This window comes from Ctenopharyngodon idella, chromosome 2 (assembly GCF_019924925.1).
Source record: "Ctenopharyngodon idella isolate HZGC_01 chromosome 2, HZGC01, whole genome shotgun sequence".
In the NCBI taxonomy this organism is placed as follows: Eukaryota; Metazoa; Chordata; class Actinopteri; order Cypriniformes; family Xenocyprididae; genus Ctenopharyngodon; species Ctenopharyngodon idella.
In genome coordinates, this window is record NC_067221.1 from 15,874,088 (window position 1) to 15,891,930 (window position 17,843).

General features: G+C 38.1%; 2 protein-coding genes across 15 annotated transcripts; both read right to left on the reverse strand.

Moving 5' to 3' along the window:
- Positions 1-3: 3 nt before the first annotated feature.
- On the reverse strand, positions 4-10,718 carry LOC127500192 (protein ENL-like). 5 transcript variants are annotated; one of them, XM_051871180.1, is made up of 12 exons: positions 10,564-10,718; positions 9,169-9,349; positions 7,475-7,557; positions 6,713-6,856; positions 6,484-6,609; positions 3,755-4,363; positions 3,588-3,669; positions 3,397-3,505; positions 3,100-3,199; positions 2,940-3,005; positions 2,767-2,838; positions 4-1,831 (listed from the first exon to the last, which is right to left on the reverse strand). In XM_051871180.1, exons 1-12 carry the CDS (start codon positions 10,573-10,575, stop codon positions 1,703-1,705), a joined length of 1,713 nt encoding a protein of 570 aa, XP_051727140.1. In that variant the 5' UTR covers positions 10,576-10,718; the 3' UTR covers positions 4-1,702. The 5 variants fall into 5 exon arrangements, with proteins under 5 accessions (XP_051727140.1, XP_051727121.1, XP_051727130.1 ...); XM_051871161.1 differs by having other exon boundaries at positions 2,931-3,005; XM_051871170.1 differs by having other exon boundaries at positions 3,588-3,672.
- Positions 10,719-11,012: 294 nt separating this feature from the next.
- On the reverse strand, positions 11,013-16,487 carry LOC127501534 (zinc finger protein 414-like). 10 transcript variants are annotated; one of them, XM_051873565.1, is made up of 8 exons: positions 16,322-16,486; positions 15,874-15,967; positions 15,672-15,803; positions 15,405-15,510; positions 14,275-14,819; positions 12,016-12,168; positions 11,256-11,489; positions 11,013-11,125 (listed from the first exon to the last, which is right to left on the reverse strand). In XM_051873565.1, exons 2-7 carry the CDS (start codon positions 15,881-15,883, stop codon positions 11,413-11,415), a joined length of 1,023 nt encoding a protein of 340 aa, XP_051729525.1. In that variant the 5' UTR covers positions 15,884-15,967; positions 16,322-16,486; the 3' UTR covers positions 11,013-11,125; positions 11,256-11,412. The 10 variants fall into 10 exon arrangements, with proteins under 10 accessions (XP_051729525.1, XP_051729565.1, XP_051729549.1 ...); XM_051873622.1 differs by lacking the exon at positions 11,013-11,125 and adding an exon at positions 12,780-12,850 and having other exon boundaries at positions 11,466-11,489; positions 16,322-16,487; XM_051873605.1 differs by having other exon boundaries at positions 11,013-11,489; positions 15,672-15,782.
- Positions 16,488-17,843: the final 1,356 nt, after the last annotated feature.

Here is a 17,843-nt window from a genome sequence, read left to right on the forward strand (position 1 = left end):
TACTGATATAAACTAAATGAAGAATGAGCTTTAATGGTTCCACAATTTCAGCCTTCAGTGTATGGTAACCCATTTAATGCACATTGTTACATATTTACATAAATATTGTAAAATGAACCCATTCCCCCTGATATGGCTATCCTACAATGCTACAGAAGAAAGCACAAGCTACAAGAAGTTTCTAGCTTGTGCTTTATGTTATATGGGTTTATATTGTGTGGATTTATTAAGAGTATCTTCTGTATTCCTGAGAAAAGCCGATTAAGCAAACATATAGGGTTGTGTGCACAAACACGGATCACTGTTATTTAACCATGATGTAACATACATCTGCCACAAAAGTTTCACTGAAAACATTGTTTACTTAATAACCATACATTATTGAGAATCAAAAAGGGTAACTGGCAATCGACAATGAAGAATAACATGTCAAGCAGGTATGCTTTTCAAAAAGCAATGTCATCAGACAATACGTATCTGACACAAATACATTTTCACTTGTATAATACTTCAGGTGAACAGAAGACTCTTTTTCCAATTGCACCATCGGAATACAGACAAACCCTTCCCCCTTCATTCTGTGTGCATATTCTCTCAAGTGATTGAATAATCAATAATATGACTTCAATAGATGCATTTAAAAACATTGACAAAAATCTGTACATTTTTGCAAGTCAATATTATGTAAAAAAAAAAAAAAAAAAAAAAAGAGAAAATAATCATAAATATAGTTATCAGATAATTACAAAGCACTGAAGTGACCAGAAAAAGTGCACAGTTACTTAAATAAACTACAAAAAGAACCTTAAATGCTTAACAAATTGACTTCATGTTGTTGACCATCAAAAAACAGAATAATGCACAAGACCTTCTCAGATCACACATGCAGAACGGCTTTATCATAATGTGTTCTCTCCGGACAGGTATTAAACCGCTTTTAAAAGGGCTTTGAATGTCAATTTCAGGCATTTCAGTATTGACGGATCATTTTTGGTCATCCCAAGACCAATGAGAGACTCACAGACAATTATAATTAAAAACATGACATTTTAAAAAGGCACTACAAAGGCAGATAGTTTTTCCCCTTTAGCTGATCCGAGGGAGCATCTATCACCAAAGCTTGAGAGTATTACTTTATCCAACACATGGGGCTTCAAAGCTATGCAGACACAAACAGTATGCCGATAAGGTTTGATCTAGTTGAGCTCTTTCCACGCCACCACGCTGTGCTGAGTGGTAGACATAAATGGAGCAGAAGAGTGACAGGGTAGAGAGGGGACACAGTCTTTCAGTCATCGCCCCTGCATAAAGGCCCGAGCGAGGGATCCATTCCACCAGTGTTACAGCTTTGGTGCAAAACCAGTCTTGAAATGTACCTACTTGTAATAAGGTATCTCATCCACGGTGCCTATGCAAGATCTTGTCCATTTTGGACAGTATTGTGCCAACAGTTTGTTTCTTAGTGCAATGCGCAGTGCTGTTATTAGATAAACCCTGAATGCCGCCCCTTTATGCCCCGGTCCTTTTGTTTGCTTATATGTATTACAGTATAAAGTTTTTTTTTGTTTGTTCGTTTTGTTTTTGTTCATTTCCTGTGCATTTATATTTTGCTTTCAATACCTTTCCCTCTTCCCCCAGTTAGTTTGGAGGCCTCTCTCACACTTTAAAAAAAAAAAAATCACGGGCGAGCAGCATCCTTGTGTCATGTGGACGTGGCTTCCAGGTAGCTCTGGAGTTTACGCACAGTTGACTCATCCAAGGAGAACAGGTCAAAGTCAAAGGTTGTATTGGTGATGTTGAAATGGCCAGTCTTCTCAATGAGGTTTACAATCTAAAAGATACAAAGTAATGTGTCAATCAAAAAGCAGCAAACACAAAAGTGTCATGAACCAAAAATTAGCTGTTTTCCAATGACAGGCAATTTTTACTACCTAAAATGCTCAAAAATGATATTTTTCGAACTATCTTCCATATACACTAACATTCAATAATTATTTTATTTTATATTATTTTGACATATTATATCATTATATTATTATATAACAGTGGTTCAACCTTAATGTTATGAAGAAGCGAGAATACTTTTTGTGCGCAAAAACAAAACAAAAATAACAGTGCAGCACCACTGTGTTCTACGTCAGAATGCTGGCTCAGTATTGGCCAGCTCCTGTGTCAGCATCACTTGCATGCGTCGCGGTGCTCACGTGAACAGCGTCGGCCAATACTGAGTCGGCGTTCTGATGTAGAACCTGGAAGCGCTGCAGTGTCTGTAAACAGGTAGGAGAATGACATGGAAGAGAAGAAATTGTTGAATAAAGTCGTTATTTTTGTTTTGTTTTTGTGCACAAATGTATTCTCATTACCTTATGGTTGAACCACTGTAGTCACATGGACTATTTTAATGATGTCTTTACTACCTTTCTGGACCTTGAATGTGGTAATTATGTTGCTTTCTATGGGAGATCAGAAACCTCTCAGATTTCATCAAAAATATATAAATTTGTGTTTCGAAGATGAATGAAGGTCTTACGGATGTGGAACGACATGGGGGTGAGTAATTAATGACAGGGTGAATTTCTGGGTGAACTAATCCTTTAATAATTTTTAATGACACATGTTAATTATTGTTATGTTAATTATTCAGGACACATTAATGTGTCCTGAAATAAGGCATTGATCAATCTTCAAAGGAGTTTTGGTATAATGCCTGATGGTGAAAGCATTTTTCAGAAAATACACTCAAATACAGAAATAACTTATTGTTACCTGCTGTAAAATATTCCTCTCTCTCAGAGCCATCAGCCTGCGATGGAGGTCCACAAGCTCTTCTGTATAAGCCTGTAATCAGATCACTCGTTTAAAACTTCCATTGTAGTTTTATGTGCAATAAAAATCTGAATTTCACTGATGAGTAGAATTCAGTTATTTACCCTTCCTACCTTGTCGTATCCCCTCTTGAGCATCTTCTCACGGGTGCAAGAGTCTGGGCTCTTTTTTCCTAACATCTAACAATGAACACAAATGATTTTAAATAGATTTTAAATATAAACCTAATATAAACCAGTCTGAAGTTTCATCGCAATGCAATGCCAATCTTACCTTGAGGTTTGCTGCGTTCAGTTTGGGTAGAGGTGAGGGGGCTTCCTGGCTGGGAGGACGGGACTCCTCATTGCCATCACTCTCACTGTCCATGCTTAAACTGAAAAGGGGAAAATCAAAACTTGTGAAAGGAATATAAATCAGATTCAATGTGTAACATGGTTGTGGTAATATGTACAGTGTGGACAAAATACTTTTTGTCTGCATGGACATTTGATTTTCATTGTCAAGTTTCCTTTTTAATAAAGATTTCAGTTGGATCAGACCAAATTGGATCACAAAGTGCAAGGTACAAACCGAGAGTCCTGATTGGGTGGAGTCGTTTTCATGGGCGTCTCAACTTCAGAGCTGCTGTCATCATCAGAGCCTTCAGAGTGCATATCCTCTACCATAGAACGGAGCGGCCCTGGAAACAATCATTACATTAAACCAAACTTAATGAAGCATCACACTACTGATCATACAATTCACAATTAAACTCCTAGTACCTTGGCCTTGCTTCTGCGAGGGCTCAAAGTCAGAATCAGAGCTGGAGCTCGAGCTGGAACTTGATGGACTAGATGGAGCCGACTGCTAAAAAAACAACATCCTTGAGCTTTAGTACATTTGAATACATTCAAATCCCTGTTCTGCTGATGGAAAGACATAAACATACCTCTGATTTGGAAGAGGCTTCATCCTCAGAGTTGGATTCGTCAGAGTCGGGCTGCCTTTTCACTTCCTGTGCCTCCGGTTTCATCTTGGGCCAGTGGCCTTTATCTTTAGGAGTTTTCTTCTCGGGGTACGTGGAGGGTGTTGTTGAGGTAATACGGGGAGAGTTGCTGCTGTAGCCTCCGCTCACAGGCCCCTTCATGCCCTCGGAGCCCATCCTCTTCTGTTTCTTGGTACTTAGCTTCGGAGACTCCATGGCAGATGAGGGCCGCTTGCTCGGGGTTCGAGTGTCTAGCTGACCCCCTCCACCCGTCACTGCTCCACCACCTTTTGGAGACATGCCATCCATCTTGGACTCTCTGACCGTAAGTTTGGGCTCTTTGAAGGCTGCTTTGGGTACAGGTTTCCCCTCGTCTTTTCCTCTACCATCAGGGGCTTTCTTTGAAAAAGAGGACGAAGATTGGTCTCGTGAGGACTTGCTGCCCTCGCGGTCACTCTCTCGGGATGCAGCCTTGCTCTCAGAGTCCTTTCGCGTGCGCTCTCTGTGCTCTTTGGTTGCCTTATGGGCTTTAAGGCCTTTGCTGCTCCCACTTCCTCCATCTTTACTTGATTCCTACAAAAAAGGTTTTAAAAGACTGATCTTTAAATGCATACTCATAACAGCTTGGAAACCATCCAGAACACCCTACTATTGTGACCCTACTACAGTTTTGCATCGGTGAGTGCTCGATAAGCACTCATCCTCATGTCGTTCCAAACCCATAAGACTTTAATTCATCTTCAAAACACAACTGAAGCTATTTATAATGAAAGCTGAGATGTTTCTGTCCCTCCACTGAAAGTGCACTCAACCAAAATTGACACTTCAAAAAGTTCATAAAGACATTGTAAAAGGAATCCATATGAATCAATTGGTTTAATTATCAAATATGGTTAACTGAAGGACAAATTATGGCACGTTTCCATGGAGCAGTACGGTACGGTACAGTACGCAATTACTGCCGTTTCAACTGTCAGAAGTTGTGAATGGTACCAAAAGAGAGAACCGTACTGTACCACTTTTTTGGGACCCTTCCGTTGGGGTACCAAGCACAGTAGTCCGGTACCTAAAGGATGGAGCTAGACTCACTGCAGAGTGTTGACTGGTTGACAGAGAATCGTCATTTGCGCATGCTACAAGGGGAATGACAACACAAGAGGTGTCATTTTTTAAATATACAGTTGAAACACAGTACCTTTGCAACACAATGTCGGCACGCAGCAACGTACCATGGTCGACCCTGGAGGTGCAGACCTTCCTGTGTATCATCGGTGAAGAAAGGCCGTAAATGTAACTTGATGGCATGGTGAGAAACGAAAAGGTTTTTCAGCATGTTTCTGAGAGGATGGCTGCCGAGAGGTTCCAGCGGATGTTCGAGCAGTGCAGCATTAAATGCAAGAAGCTGCGGAGCGACTACCGTAATGTGAAAGACCACAACAGCTGGAGTTGTTGTTTACTGTGTAGCTTTCTTCTTTGTGCGAGAATGACATTGATCGCTACTTTCCAGCATACACCACGCCTATCAAATACGGGTACTGCTGGCGGTGAAAACGCAAACCGGATCAGGGTTTACCATCTCGAATCGTACTGTACTGTATTGTACCGCTCCATTACAGGTCTGAATTCCTGGGATCCGCAGAACTCGCCACAAATAAGTACGGCAGGGTACAAGTTTTGAATTGCTGAGTGCAGGAGGGAAGGTACTGATTTGTGCGTGGGAAAAGTTACTCAAACTTATTTTATGTTTTAAAGATGCAGAATGTCAATCGTCTATAGCGCAACAACAACAAAAAAAAGGTTTAGAGGCACAGGGTTGGATATTCTCAATGTTTTTCGGGTCAGGTTGTATGAGACAGCAAGGGAAAGAACCTTCCTTTTTCCTGTTGCGACAAATGTAACAAAGTGAGGTCTGAAGTGTCACGTGTGTGTGGAAAGTGGAAAAAGTAGCCTATGACACTGGAGTGTGACAGAATCTTACTGGAACAGGACAAGAAAAACTGCATAGATCTCTGCCTGTGGGATTTTGCAGGTGGGAGCAGGACGTAAAAGTTGCGGATGGGGTCCGGAAGAAATATAACTTTAGACAGAATGTTGCAGGAATAGGGCTGAAAATTTAATCCTGTGTAGACCTCCAGTTCAAATGTGCTTGTGTGACATGTGAGAACAAACACACTGGTTCTCATGAGTCAAGCATGTTTGAGCTTCCGTTTACCATATTTGATGTGCTCTATATATGTACACTGATCAATGTTTATATGTGAATAAAAACCTAAATTAAATCTGTTCATCATAATAAAGCGATCGTGTCTCTACAAAAGATTTGAATTAAACTGCTGATATATCAAGCCATTCATATGGATTACATTTATGATCCCTTTATTAACTTTTTTGAAGGGTTAAAGTTTGGGTGAATGCAAATTTCAGGTGAATGGAATAATCACTCAGGTTTCATTAAAAATATCTTAATTTGTGTTCTGAAGATGAACGAAAGTCTTACAGGCTTGGAATTAATCAACAATCCCTTTAACCAAAAACTTTCTTTTTTGTGAAAATGTGCAAAATATTGCAAATTTCAAAATTAAACAATAAGACTATCAACCTTAAACCCTTTAAATAGGTTTCGAAAACAATTTAAATAATTATTTAAAATAATTTAAATAACTCTTCAACCAAAGAATGACTTTTTTACTAACCTTTACTGCATGAGAGGACTTGATCTTCTTGGGGTCTGAGAAGGCAGAGAGTGGAATAGTCGGCAGCATTGGATAATCTGGACTGGGCCTTGGCATCATCTCTGCTCCCTCAGGAACTACTATAGCCTGAGACAAGAATAACACCCCAACGGAAAGAGAGAGTTAGAGTCTGTTGAAAAGAGCTGATTACAGAGGTACAGAAAAAGCAAGAACAAACAGCCCCACTCACCCCACCGGCCTTGACCAGCTTGCGTCGAAACTCGTGTGTGGGGTTGTTAAACGTAAGCTTCTCACAGCGCAGGTGGTTGACAGGTGGGTTGCCCTCCAGGTTCAAGAAAAGATCATAATTAAAGCACACCTTTTTAGGCTCCTCCTGTGATAGAAGAGACAAGCATGTTTAGGCTTCATAGATATTTAAAAAAAAAAATATGTTGAGTTGAACATAAGTATCAAACCCGAACCTCAATCTAGCAGTGTGTGAAACATTTACAGTAAAGTTAGATCAACGTAAGGTCTTAGGTAGATTACGTTAGAAGAAAACGTTAGAAGAAAACCTCCAGAAATATTCCACTATGAGTTCTGAAAAAGTAAGTATACAATATGATAACAATATGAAAAGGAAGTAAGTCTTAAAGTGAAATACAAATTCACATATTCTTACCATTTACACCCCCTCCAAGTTCTCTGCAGTTCAACAGCTTCATGTCAATTCTCTGTTAGCTTGTCTGTAAATCTGTTCGCTCCCAGTGCAAATACTGAGTTCACCTAGTTGTGTGACCTTTACCTTTACCAAATTGCAAAACTCTTCATCACAACGTTTTTCCAATACAGACAACAAACCGCTTAAAAATAACGCAGCCAGGCACACATCTAAAAAGACTGAGCACAACAATCTGACAGCCTTTTCATGTGATTTGCCTGAAATACCAGTTATTCATGTCAAAGGTGACGAAATGCAGATACTGCTGTAGATATGGGGTGATGTGCTCACCTTGTTTTTGAAATAGACCTCTATGGGCATGAGGAAACCAGCATAGCCAGACTCTTCCACTTTATATGGGGGCTCTTTACAAACTGTGGAAAAAAGATAAATACTTTGTTAATGTTTAGCTATACATTTTTCAATCTACACTGAAACAGATATATGAAACTAGAATGTACTATCGACATGTACATACTACATAAGGTCAAGTGTGCTATTTCTTTGCCACTACTGACACCACGAAATTGCAAAAATAACCATTTTTTCCGAACAGGTTTCTGCAACACTCCTAAAATCAGGTAGCCCCACCCCAAAATCATGCCATTGGTTGAGCCAGAGGTTGACATATCAGACCACTCAAACAAACAGGGAGATATTTTGAAAGCAGCCCAGAGACAAAGTGTTATCACTTTTAAAGAAGTCAACCTACAATTAGTACAATTAACTGGGATAGAAGAATGTAACATTAAAAAAAAAAACACACTTCATCTTTAAATACAACCCCTGGCAAAAAATTATTGAATCACCACACTTAGAGGACGTCCGTCCAGGTTTTTTTTTACTTTTTACAAATAAACAAATCACAGATATGACACAAAACAATTTGTTTAATAGCTGAACAATCTGGCTTTGTAAAACATTCCTGAAACAAATTAAATTTGGAATATTGTTTACCAGATCAAGTAAAGGAACAAAATATGGAATCACACAATGTTGAGGAAAAAATATAGAATCACCTTGTAATTTGCATTTCTAAAGCAAATACCGGTTACACTTTATTTAAAAGTGTCCTTGTTACAGTGTAACTATACAGTGTAACTATAATTATGCATAGTTTACTGTTATTGTTATTATCACAGTAAGTACATGTAACAAGGGCACAAAGGGTTACAGTTTATTTTAAGGTGATGTTGTTACATTGTACTTACTCCAGTAAGTACTGAGTAATATTAATTAACTACATGTACTTACTATAGAGTTGCAGTTAGGTTTAAGGTTTGGTTTAAGGATAGTTACTTGTAATTATGCTTAATTTACTGTTATTACTATAGTAAGTACATGTAGTAATGTGTAACTACGTCACCTTAAAATAAAGTGTTACGAACCAAATAAAGTGTTACCCCAATACCTATTGACAGCAGTTAAAGAGAGTGCTTACAAGTCAAGTCGCATTTATTTATAAAGTGCTTTAAAAAATACAGATTGTCAAAGCAGCATCACAGTAATAAACAGGAAATTCATCAATTATTGAAGAAAAATTCAGCTCAGTCAGTTCCGTTCAATAACAGACCTTATCAATCTGTTGGACGTTTTTAATTGAAAGGAAACATGGCCCCGACTAAAGAGTTGTCCACTGAAACAATGGAAAGTCCTTTAAGAAGGAAATCCAACACGGAATGTGGCAAAAGAAGTGTGGTGATTGTGTAATTTTTGCCAGGGTTGGTAATGTTTTCAATGCTAGTTATTATAGTTGCTATACAATTACTTTTATATTATACTAGATCTTAGGTCTTTACATGCCAAAACTACACAAAGCATGTTAGTCTGGGCAACAGCCTGAGTTAAAAGGGCAGATTTAACACAACAGAAGATGGGTGTACACACTAGGCCTTTCTTTAACAATGACTGAAAGGGAATCTTAACCTACATCACTGTGAGTATAAATTTACAGTTTTATGAAGTACACTCAAAATATAACCTGCCTCTCTTAGGTTTTGGGAAGCTTTCGTGAAGGCGGAAGACAACTCTCTCCACAAAGTGCTGGATGTCACATGCCTCTGGGCCCCGAACAAACACCATCCAGTCATGTGTGAAGCCCTCGTTAGTGACTTTCTTCCTTAACTGGGCTCTGTGTCCCAGCTCCAGTTTCACCTGCACAGTGCACTGTAATAAGAGGAACGCAACAATCATCCACCAGAAGACTAAAGGCCGTTTTCTATTCTGAACATGGGTACACAATAACAATAAGCACTGCTGAATTGCAATATTTGATCAGAGAGTGAGACTACAAAGGACTAAAAGGAGCTCTTCTCAACACTACTGTCAGATCTAGACTTCATATCTGCAAGAAATCAACCTGCTTTATCTCTCCGACAGCTGGAGATGGAAACTCACAGTTCTGTGGCCTTCTTCACACGCATGATGGTTTATTGTTTACAGCTTATCTTGGTATGGGAACAAAATTAACGATTGTTTGCGTTAGCTCATTGTGGTTAATAAATTCCTTGCCTACGCTGACTGAGTTTCAATCCTATCCATGCCTAAAGCATTTTTTTCAGTGACTGAATACAAAACTAGATAAAAAAAGTAAAAGTTCAAGACAAAGATTAGCTAGAAAAGCCCTGGCCATAAAGTTTGAAGTCATTTTAAAAGCTTAAAATTTTAAGGTTTTAAGACTGAAGTAGTTTCAATACCTTTAAGGTTTTAAGGCCATGCATTCAGTCAGTCAGACAGGCACAGACAGACAGATACATAGATAGATAGCACTGGAATTTTGCATATCTAATGAGCTGTCATTGAATCAGTCTTGAATTCAGGCGAGTACTAAAGAGACTTCTGAGATATTTTTTTCTATTGAAAATCGTCAGAAGCTGTTGAATTAATTAAGTGTAATTATTTGCAATTCAATGGAAGAATTTTCTCATGATGACTGTCTCAAAACCTAGTGAGCCCCCTATCTAGACAGCATGACTGGCGATGGGGGCGTTCGAACGTTCGCGCGCGCCGGGCCTGTGACGCCCACAAATGCTGTCTATGTAGGCAGCTCACTAGGTTTTGTGACAGTCTCCGGACTAGCCGGACAGCTAGTAAGTATTGGAACTCAAGAGTCAATCTGTCCTATAGGCCAAATGCTGAGGTTTATAAAAAGTCAGATTTGTTTCTGTAAGCACATCTTCGTCACGACTTAAATTTACATAAAACACTGATGTAATTCCGCTGGTTTCCTGCTTTAAGGCTCGTACGAGTGACTAGCTGGCTAAGTTAGCATCCTGACCATCTTCAGAAAAACGTTGGCCTCGCGTCTTTCACTATAAATGATAAAATCATGCATATATATCTCTGATGGCTGTCTGGCAGTATCAGTAAAGTCGTATTACCATGTTCTCCATTGTTGCCTGTGTTCCGGTTGTTTAGTTTATTTACAAAAGCGTTGAAGTAGATTGAATGTGCATCCTCGCTCTTACACATCTGATGGAGTGTGAAGGGAGAAACTGAACAGTTTGAACAAATGGCCGCGACACTGACAGTTTTTAAAATAAAAGCAGAATGGTTTTCATCTAATTGTGTTTCTCGTCCACATCTTTCATCTACTTTAATTATTTGCTTACATACTATGCAAATAAAGTTACTCCACCCTTTACTGTAAAAAAATACGTAAAGGTTTTCAATAACTTTCTTTCGCGAAGTTCTGAAAGTATTTTTAAAAGATCTATTTAATTACACTATAAAAGTGAAATTATACAATTTATAAACAGACTATTAAATACTTAAATTCCACCACAGAAAATCATGCAAGATATTAAAATCATATAAACTCCCATCACACTTTTTCATTTTTTCTAACAGGCTTTATTTGCAGGTAGTAAACACTACAGAAACAATTACAAGTGGCCAAGATTTCTTTTTTAAACATGAATACGGTTCTGGAGATACAGCCTCCTGCAAAAAGATTTTAAAAAAAATGTAGGTGACATAATATTACAACATTACTCAGGTTATTTATATGCAATTCCAAATTATATAATGAAACCTAACAAGTCTTTTTCTAAGATGACTGACAAATGCTTACTGAAGACAAGGCATGCAGAACTTGTGACAGATCCAGATCATAGAGATTCTTGAAGTCCACACTAACAGTCAAATGAAAACACTGAGTTGCTCTCTCTGTATAAAAAGCTACAACAAAATTTCTTTGTCAATCAGCAGGTTTCGTATCTCATTTCATGCTAGAGCTGTGTATAAGTTGAGTTCTCAGTGTGCAGTGAAGTCTTAGCCAGTAAAGAAGCAGTGCCAATCTCTGTATCTGTAAAATGCACAGAAGGTTCAGTCTGGTGAGATGATGTCACCACATTGTGTAATTATTTTCAAAAGACTCAAGGCTGGAATACACTACATGACTTTGAAAATCTGAACAGATTTTAAAACAGCAAACATCATACACTTCAAGTCGCTCCGAGCACAACAAACTTGTGCAGAAACATGCGCCTAGATGCTAGGAGATGTATGACAAATGTGTTCTAAAATATCCTCCTGTTTGATATCCTCCGACTGCATGGAATCAGAGTCTAAAGCTAATAAAAATAATACTCTGTGCCCATTATACACTACGTGACTTTCTGCTAAATCTGTCAACTCCGACTGCCCAAAATCTGCAGGCTGGCTCTGGCTTTCAGCAACTTGCGTCAACTCGTCCAGACTGCAAATCAGAGCAAAAATCTGTGCAAAAGTTGTGTAGTTTATTCCAGCCTTAACCCAATGAAATACAAAGTGAAAGTGTACTGAATTCATTAAAAGGATAATAATTAAAATTTTGAAGTAGGGAATCATACCATGATCACCGTTCACTTTGCCACCTGGGTTCCTGTGCTGGCCTTCAATGTGAGCGGTCATCTCCCCCCGGTCTGGGGTGCAGTGGCCACACTGTAGGCAGCTGTATCGCCCTCTTGTGTGTTCCCACAGGATGCGGCAGTTGAAGGACTGAGCTGAAAGATTTAATTAATGGGCGAGTCATTAAAATCAAAACTAACACAAAGACGATCATATTTATGGTTATATGTTCAATGAGAATGTTTGTAGACAGAAACAGAACCTTCACCAGTAAAAACATGATTGACTTGAGCTGGAAAAAGAACCCCAATAATCACTGACATCAGCTCATATACAAAAGCAATATTATTCACACAATCAAAATGATTAAACCCAGTTTAGACGGATGAAAATGGGCACATAGGTGTTGGGATTAAGCACTCTCAACATCTCCACACATGATCGATTATTATGATACAGCACCATCTCTTGCCAGAAATGACCACCTTATATTTGCAAGATGCTAATGGGAAGGGAAAAGGGAAGTAAAGGAACACTGGCCCTAAAAGCAGACTCTCTGATGTCTCATTACATGTTAGTGAAGCCCCCGGACATATGCATTTAGGATCGGATGGGAGTGGACTGAGTCGTGCAGCTAGATGGCACACCCAGTGAAACACTAAGACCGGTTAAAGCAGGGGAAGGAGAATTAGCATCTAAAGTATCATTTGAGGGATGATCTGATTGTTCCCTCAAGCAATGTGTGTGTGGATTCTCTGTGCCTCACCTGGACTTCATCTCTACTTAAACTCTGACTGCTTGGAGAGTTCCATCTGTGCAAAAGGGGCCCGGGCGGGTCTGGCAGGACAGTGCAACATGACAAAACACAGTTCACTCAAAGTGGCCATGGCCAAGGCTTAGGCATTTCCCCCCAAGTGACTTACAAATTCCCTTTAAAAAGGACTCACACCTGTTGATAAGCAGGTGAGATCAGTTGAGCAAACTGGAAAATACACAGGTGAACAGCGTCTAAAATGTAGGATGATTTAAGGAACACTGGGTCTCATTCACTAATAATTGCATGGGTTATTCAGATTTATGTGCACTGGAGAGCTTCTTATGAAAAAAAATTCACTTATAGTTTACAACACATGTGTATACACATGGATTTGTTAACCTTGTTCTAATGTTAATGAATATGGAATATTCTAAAAGAGCAAATGTGTGCCCAAGGTTAGTGATTTGCATAAAGCATGCCCAAACAATCTCAATTTAAGGGCTTTCTGCACAAACTTTCCTTGGCAGCATATTATATCTAAAATTTCATCTTAACACATTGTGTATATATGTACATAATATATGTGATCATATGTGATTTCAGTTGTTCTTACAAGAAAAAAATTTGTATGAAAGTTATTGATGAATCATGATCAGATATTCCTGAACAAATCTGTGCATACACATGGATAGTGAATGAGACCCATTGTGAGCAATGACACTTTCTTTCAAGGGTTAGTTCACCCAAAAATGAAAATTCTGTCATTAATTACTCACCCTCATGTCGTTCCACACTCGTAAGACCTTTGTTCATCGTCGGAACACAAATTAAGATATTTTTGATGAAATCCGAGGACTGTGTGACTCCTCCATAGACAGCAATTTAACCACCACTTTCAAGGTCCAGAAAGGTACTAATGACATCATTAAAGTCGACGTGACTACAGTGGTTCAACCAGCGATGAGAATACTTTGTGCGCAAAAACAAAACAAAAAGAACGACTTTATTGAACAATATCTTCACTTCTGTGTCATTCTCATACGCTGTTTACATGTAGTGCTTCTAGGTTCTACGTCAGAATGCCGGCTCAGTATTGGCTGTCTCCTGTGTCAGCATCACATGCATGCATCGTGCTGCTCACGTGAACAGCAAGATATTGTTGAATAAAGTCGTTATATTTGTTTTATTTTTGTGCACAATAAGTATTCTCGTTGCTTCATAAAATTAAGGTTGAACCACTGCAGTCACGTTGACTGTTGTAATCTTTAGTACCTTCCTGGACCTTGAAAGTGGTGGTTAAATTGCTGTCTATGGACGAGTCAGACAACTCTCGGATTTCATCAAAAATATCTTAATTTGGTTTCCAAAGATGAACGAAGGTCTTATGGGTGTGGAACGACATGATGGTGACAGTAATAATGACAGAAATTAAATTTTTAGGTGAACTAACCTTTTAAGTCGGCTTTCCTCACTCACAGAGGAAAGCTTTATGAGATCCATTCACCTTGGTTCTTCCTCCAGACTGCATTTGATCCTGGCGATGACGGCAGGGGCGGTGAAGAGGGCAGACTGGGAGGACCAGACCTGGGAGACCTCTGCTGCTGCTGCTGCTGCCCTGGATCTGGCAGGATAGCTGGGTTAACAGGAGACAGAGTGGGTGGAAAGGGGCTGTAGGGGGATTCTGGTTTGCAAGGAAGATTTTGGGTCGAGGCAGAATTTAGAGTGGCAAGGAGCAGAGATGCAGGGCCTGCAGGGGTCAGGTTAGCGAAAGCACTGTTTTCTGGGGGCCGCTGGGTTACTGGCATGTTTGCCGGTGTTGAATGTGTTGCTAAAGAGGGCATAGATGGCATAGACTCCATCTCCTCGGGTATATTTGGGGCTAAGATGGGTCCAGATGGTTCCATGTCACCAGAAGTGAGAGTAACACCGGTGGGCTCTGCGTCAGGCTCTGTCTTTACTGCAGCCTTATTCTTAGCAACCTTGGCACAGGTCTGCAGGTGTTTGAGGAGAGTGCGGTAAGAACGCAGTTTGGCCCTGCAGCTCTCGCACCTAAAGGGCATAGAAATAATGGTAACAGGGAAGCATAAAGCTGAAATATATTATTAAAAAACAGAAGTAAATGATTGGGGATTAAAAAAAAAGTTTTAAAAATGAAAAATAAATGAATCAATAGTAAAAGAAAACATCAAATCACAAAAAAGTATGAAAATGTATATGAAAAAATAAAAATACATTGATAAAAGAAAACTGTAAATTGGTTAGTGAGATTTTGAGAACATTTTTAAAGACATTAGGACTAAGAAAGTTCCTTGAAATAATATGGTTCCAGATATAAAAACAATGGGAAGAAAGAGTGAAATGTTTGTTTATTTTTAATGCCATGACAGCTTCTTTGGCTATTTTCATAGCAAAAATCATACATGTGCTATTACAATTTGTTATAGAAACTAAATATGATATTCAAGACTTGTTTCTTCTAAAAAAATATATAAAAATAAATTTGGGTTAACTTGATTAAAACCTTTCCAAAGGTATCAACAAAATAAACTATATTTAGAAGAGTAGAAATAGAGACAATTTAAAAATGAATGTATCCTTATTAAGAAAGAAGCCTAAATGCAAAGCGGAACTCACAAGAAAAAATAATTTGGCTTGTGATGGTGTCTCATATGTTCCATGAGCTGCTGCATGTTGTTGAATGAACCATCACATCCTATTTGAGAGCACAGGAAAGCTTTTCCTAAAGAATAAAGGAGAGTACATCTGACATCAAATTGCTGACGTGACACTTTTCGTGACTATAAATTAACTGATTAAACGATTACAAACAGCATTTCATCCATCAAGAGCACTAGTACAATATATATATATATATATATATATATATATATATATACACACCTGGAAGAGACTGGGCAGTGTTCTTTTGATGGTCCTGAAGATGACTATTCAATGCTTCTGGACTGTTGTAGGTCCTCTTGCACCCATAAAACGAGCAGGACATTTGACAGCCTGGTGGAACATTGTCTGCTACTTAAAATAGGTTTTACTATGCATGAACACTGAAACAGCAAATTAAAACATAGCACTAATATTGACATACCTTCCATCATGGTGATTGCTTAGAGTTGAGGAAGTGGAATCGATGCTTTTCCAGCCAGAACTGCACTTTAAGATAACAATTGCTCTAGTTCAGACTAGATAAATGAGATAAAATATGATATAGTGCATTAATGCTCATGCACTTTCAGTGAATGGCACGTAGTAAGTTCTAATGTGGGTGTGCAAAGAGTAACAACACAGTAGACTTAAAAGCAATTAGTGTAGAGTAACATGCATTTGTTCAATAACAATGTTCAAACAATAAGCAACCCATTGACTTTACTGACGAAACTAATAGATCATCTCACTAACGTAAACAATCAGGGACGTGCGCAGACAGCCAGCAGACGCACGAGCTAGCAGACAACAACAAATTATCACATTATCTGCTTAGAATACATGTATTCAATGAGCAATTATTTATAGTGCACACTGATCATGACACTTACTATGAATGGATTTCTCGAAGTTTTCAAAGCTTCTTTTCAAAAATAGACATTAATTCAAATGAAAGACGTTACCAAACTAGATCGCATTTCCACCCTGGCTACGTGCGATACGTTCATCTTTAAATATCGCGAGAACATACGTTCGCGCGTTCCAGTTCGTGCTGTTTACTGATGACTGACAGACGATGATTATTATTTTTCATTTCCATTTTTATTCAAAACTGCACGCAACTCAGAGTTTCTGATTTTGACATTTTTATTTTTACAACCGATTTTATTTTTGTAGCAAATTTTAGTTTTAGTTCATTTGTTATCCACAACATAGCGATTAATAAAAAGACAGGAATTAAAAATACTGCTCAGTCTGCAATTTTGTGGATAGAATAAAAACATTATGCTAGTGGGAGTGGCATCTTGAGGGTATTTTCTATATATTTTGTGCAGCTCGTGGTTCTACAGTAATACCTACTTGTTTTTTTTCTAAAATATTCAATGACTTTGGCAGTCTAAAAGGTTTTCCTGCTATTATATGTCTTCCTGTCTGTAGTTGAGCAACCAGAAGGCTCCAAAATGTCAAGGGAAATCCTATAATTGTTGACACAGCTTGTAGACATGGCAAGTAAATGAGATAAGTACAATTTGTTACAGTTGCTTTCCAAACACTATTTCTATACATGTTTGATGTTGTTTAACATTGTTTTTTTTTTTTTTTTTTTAAAGAAGTTTAGCTCAGCTACACTTCTAATTATTAGCAGAAATTGATTCGAATTTTTTTTCTTCTTTTGAACATAGATGGCACAAAATCTCATCTCAACACATTTAATAAAGACTATGCTCTTCTTAATTTAACATTTCATCCGAATATCATAATTTTTAATATTTAGTAAGTCGAAACAGTTTTGAGGTTATTTGATCTAATTTTGTGTTTGGAAAATAGTGATCTGTGACATTGTATGGTGCTGAATATGTTTCACACAACTTAAAGCATTTATTTTGAAACGTTATGGTATTTAGACTTAATTAACCTAAATGACCAGCAGATGGCTGCAGTGATCCACACATCCTGCCAGCCTATAGACCAGTGGTTCTAAACCAAGATGAAATTGTTTAAAATTATTTAAATTAATTTAAATTACGTTATATTAAAATAATGCAAAATAAAAAGGTTGCCCCCTCCCCCCGCCAAAAAAATAATATAATTTTTAAAATATAACAATAACACAGTTTGAAACCCCCTTCTCTAATAGCTGTTCCCAACCATACTTAATTCAAACTATACACATATTTTTATGACAGTAAATAAAAACACTCTTTTTACTTAAGAAAGTTGCAGTCATCCGTTTTAAAAATGTAACTCCTAACCACAGGTACAATAATTGACCTAACACGAAAAATATATATATTACCATGTTTATTGCAAGGCCAAATGTCTTATGGTAACAATTAATTATTTATAAATTAATCTGTAAAGTTTTGGCTTTTGTTTTAGTTAAAAGTGTGAGAAACAGCTAGAAAATATTTG

Bases quoted from the DNA above. Each gene is read 5' to 3' on its own strand.
- LOC127501534 (XM_051873565.1), bottom strand. The intron at 14,820-15,404 runs GTGAGTTCCGCT...TATGCCCTTTAG, and splicing joins AAGCCAAATTATTTTTTCTT to GTGCGAGAGCTGCAGGGCCA. The intron at 11,490-12,015 runs GTATGATTCCCT...TGCATTTTACAG, and splicing joins CAAAGTGAACGGTGATCATG to ATACAGAGATTGGCACTGCT.
- LOC127500192 (XM_051871152.1), bottom strand. The intron at 3,506-3,587 runs GTACTAGGAGTT...GATTGTTTCCAG, and splicing joins CTCGCAGAAGCAAGGCCAAG to GGCCGCTCCGTTCTATGGTA. The intron at 2,839-2,930 runs GTAAATAACTGA...ATCTGATTACAG, and splicing joins GATACGACAAGGTAGGAAGG to GCTTATACAGAAGAGCTTGT.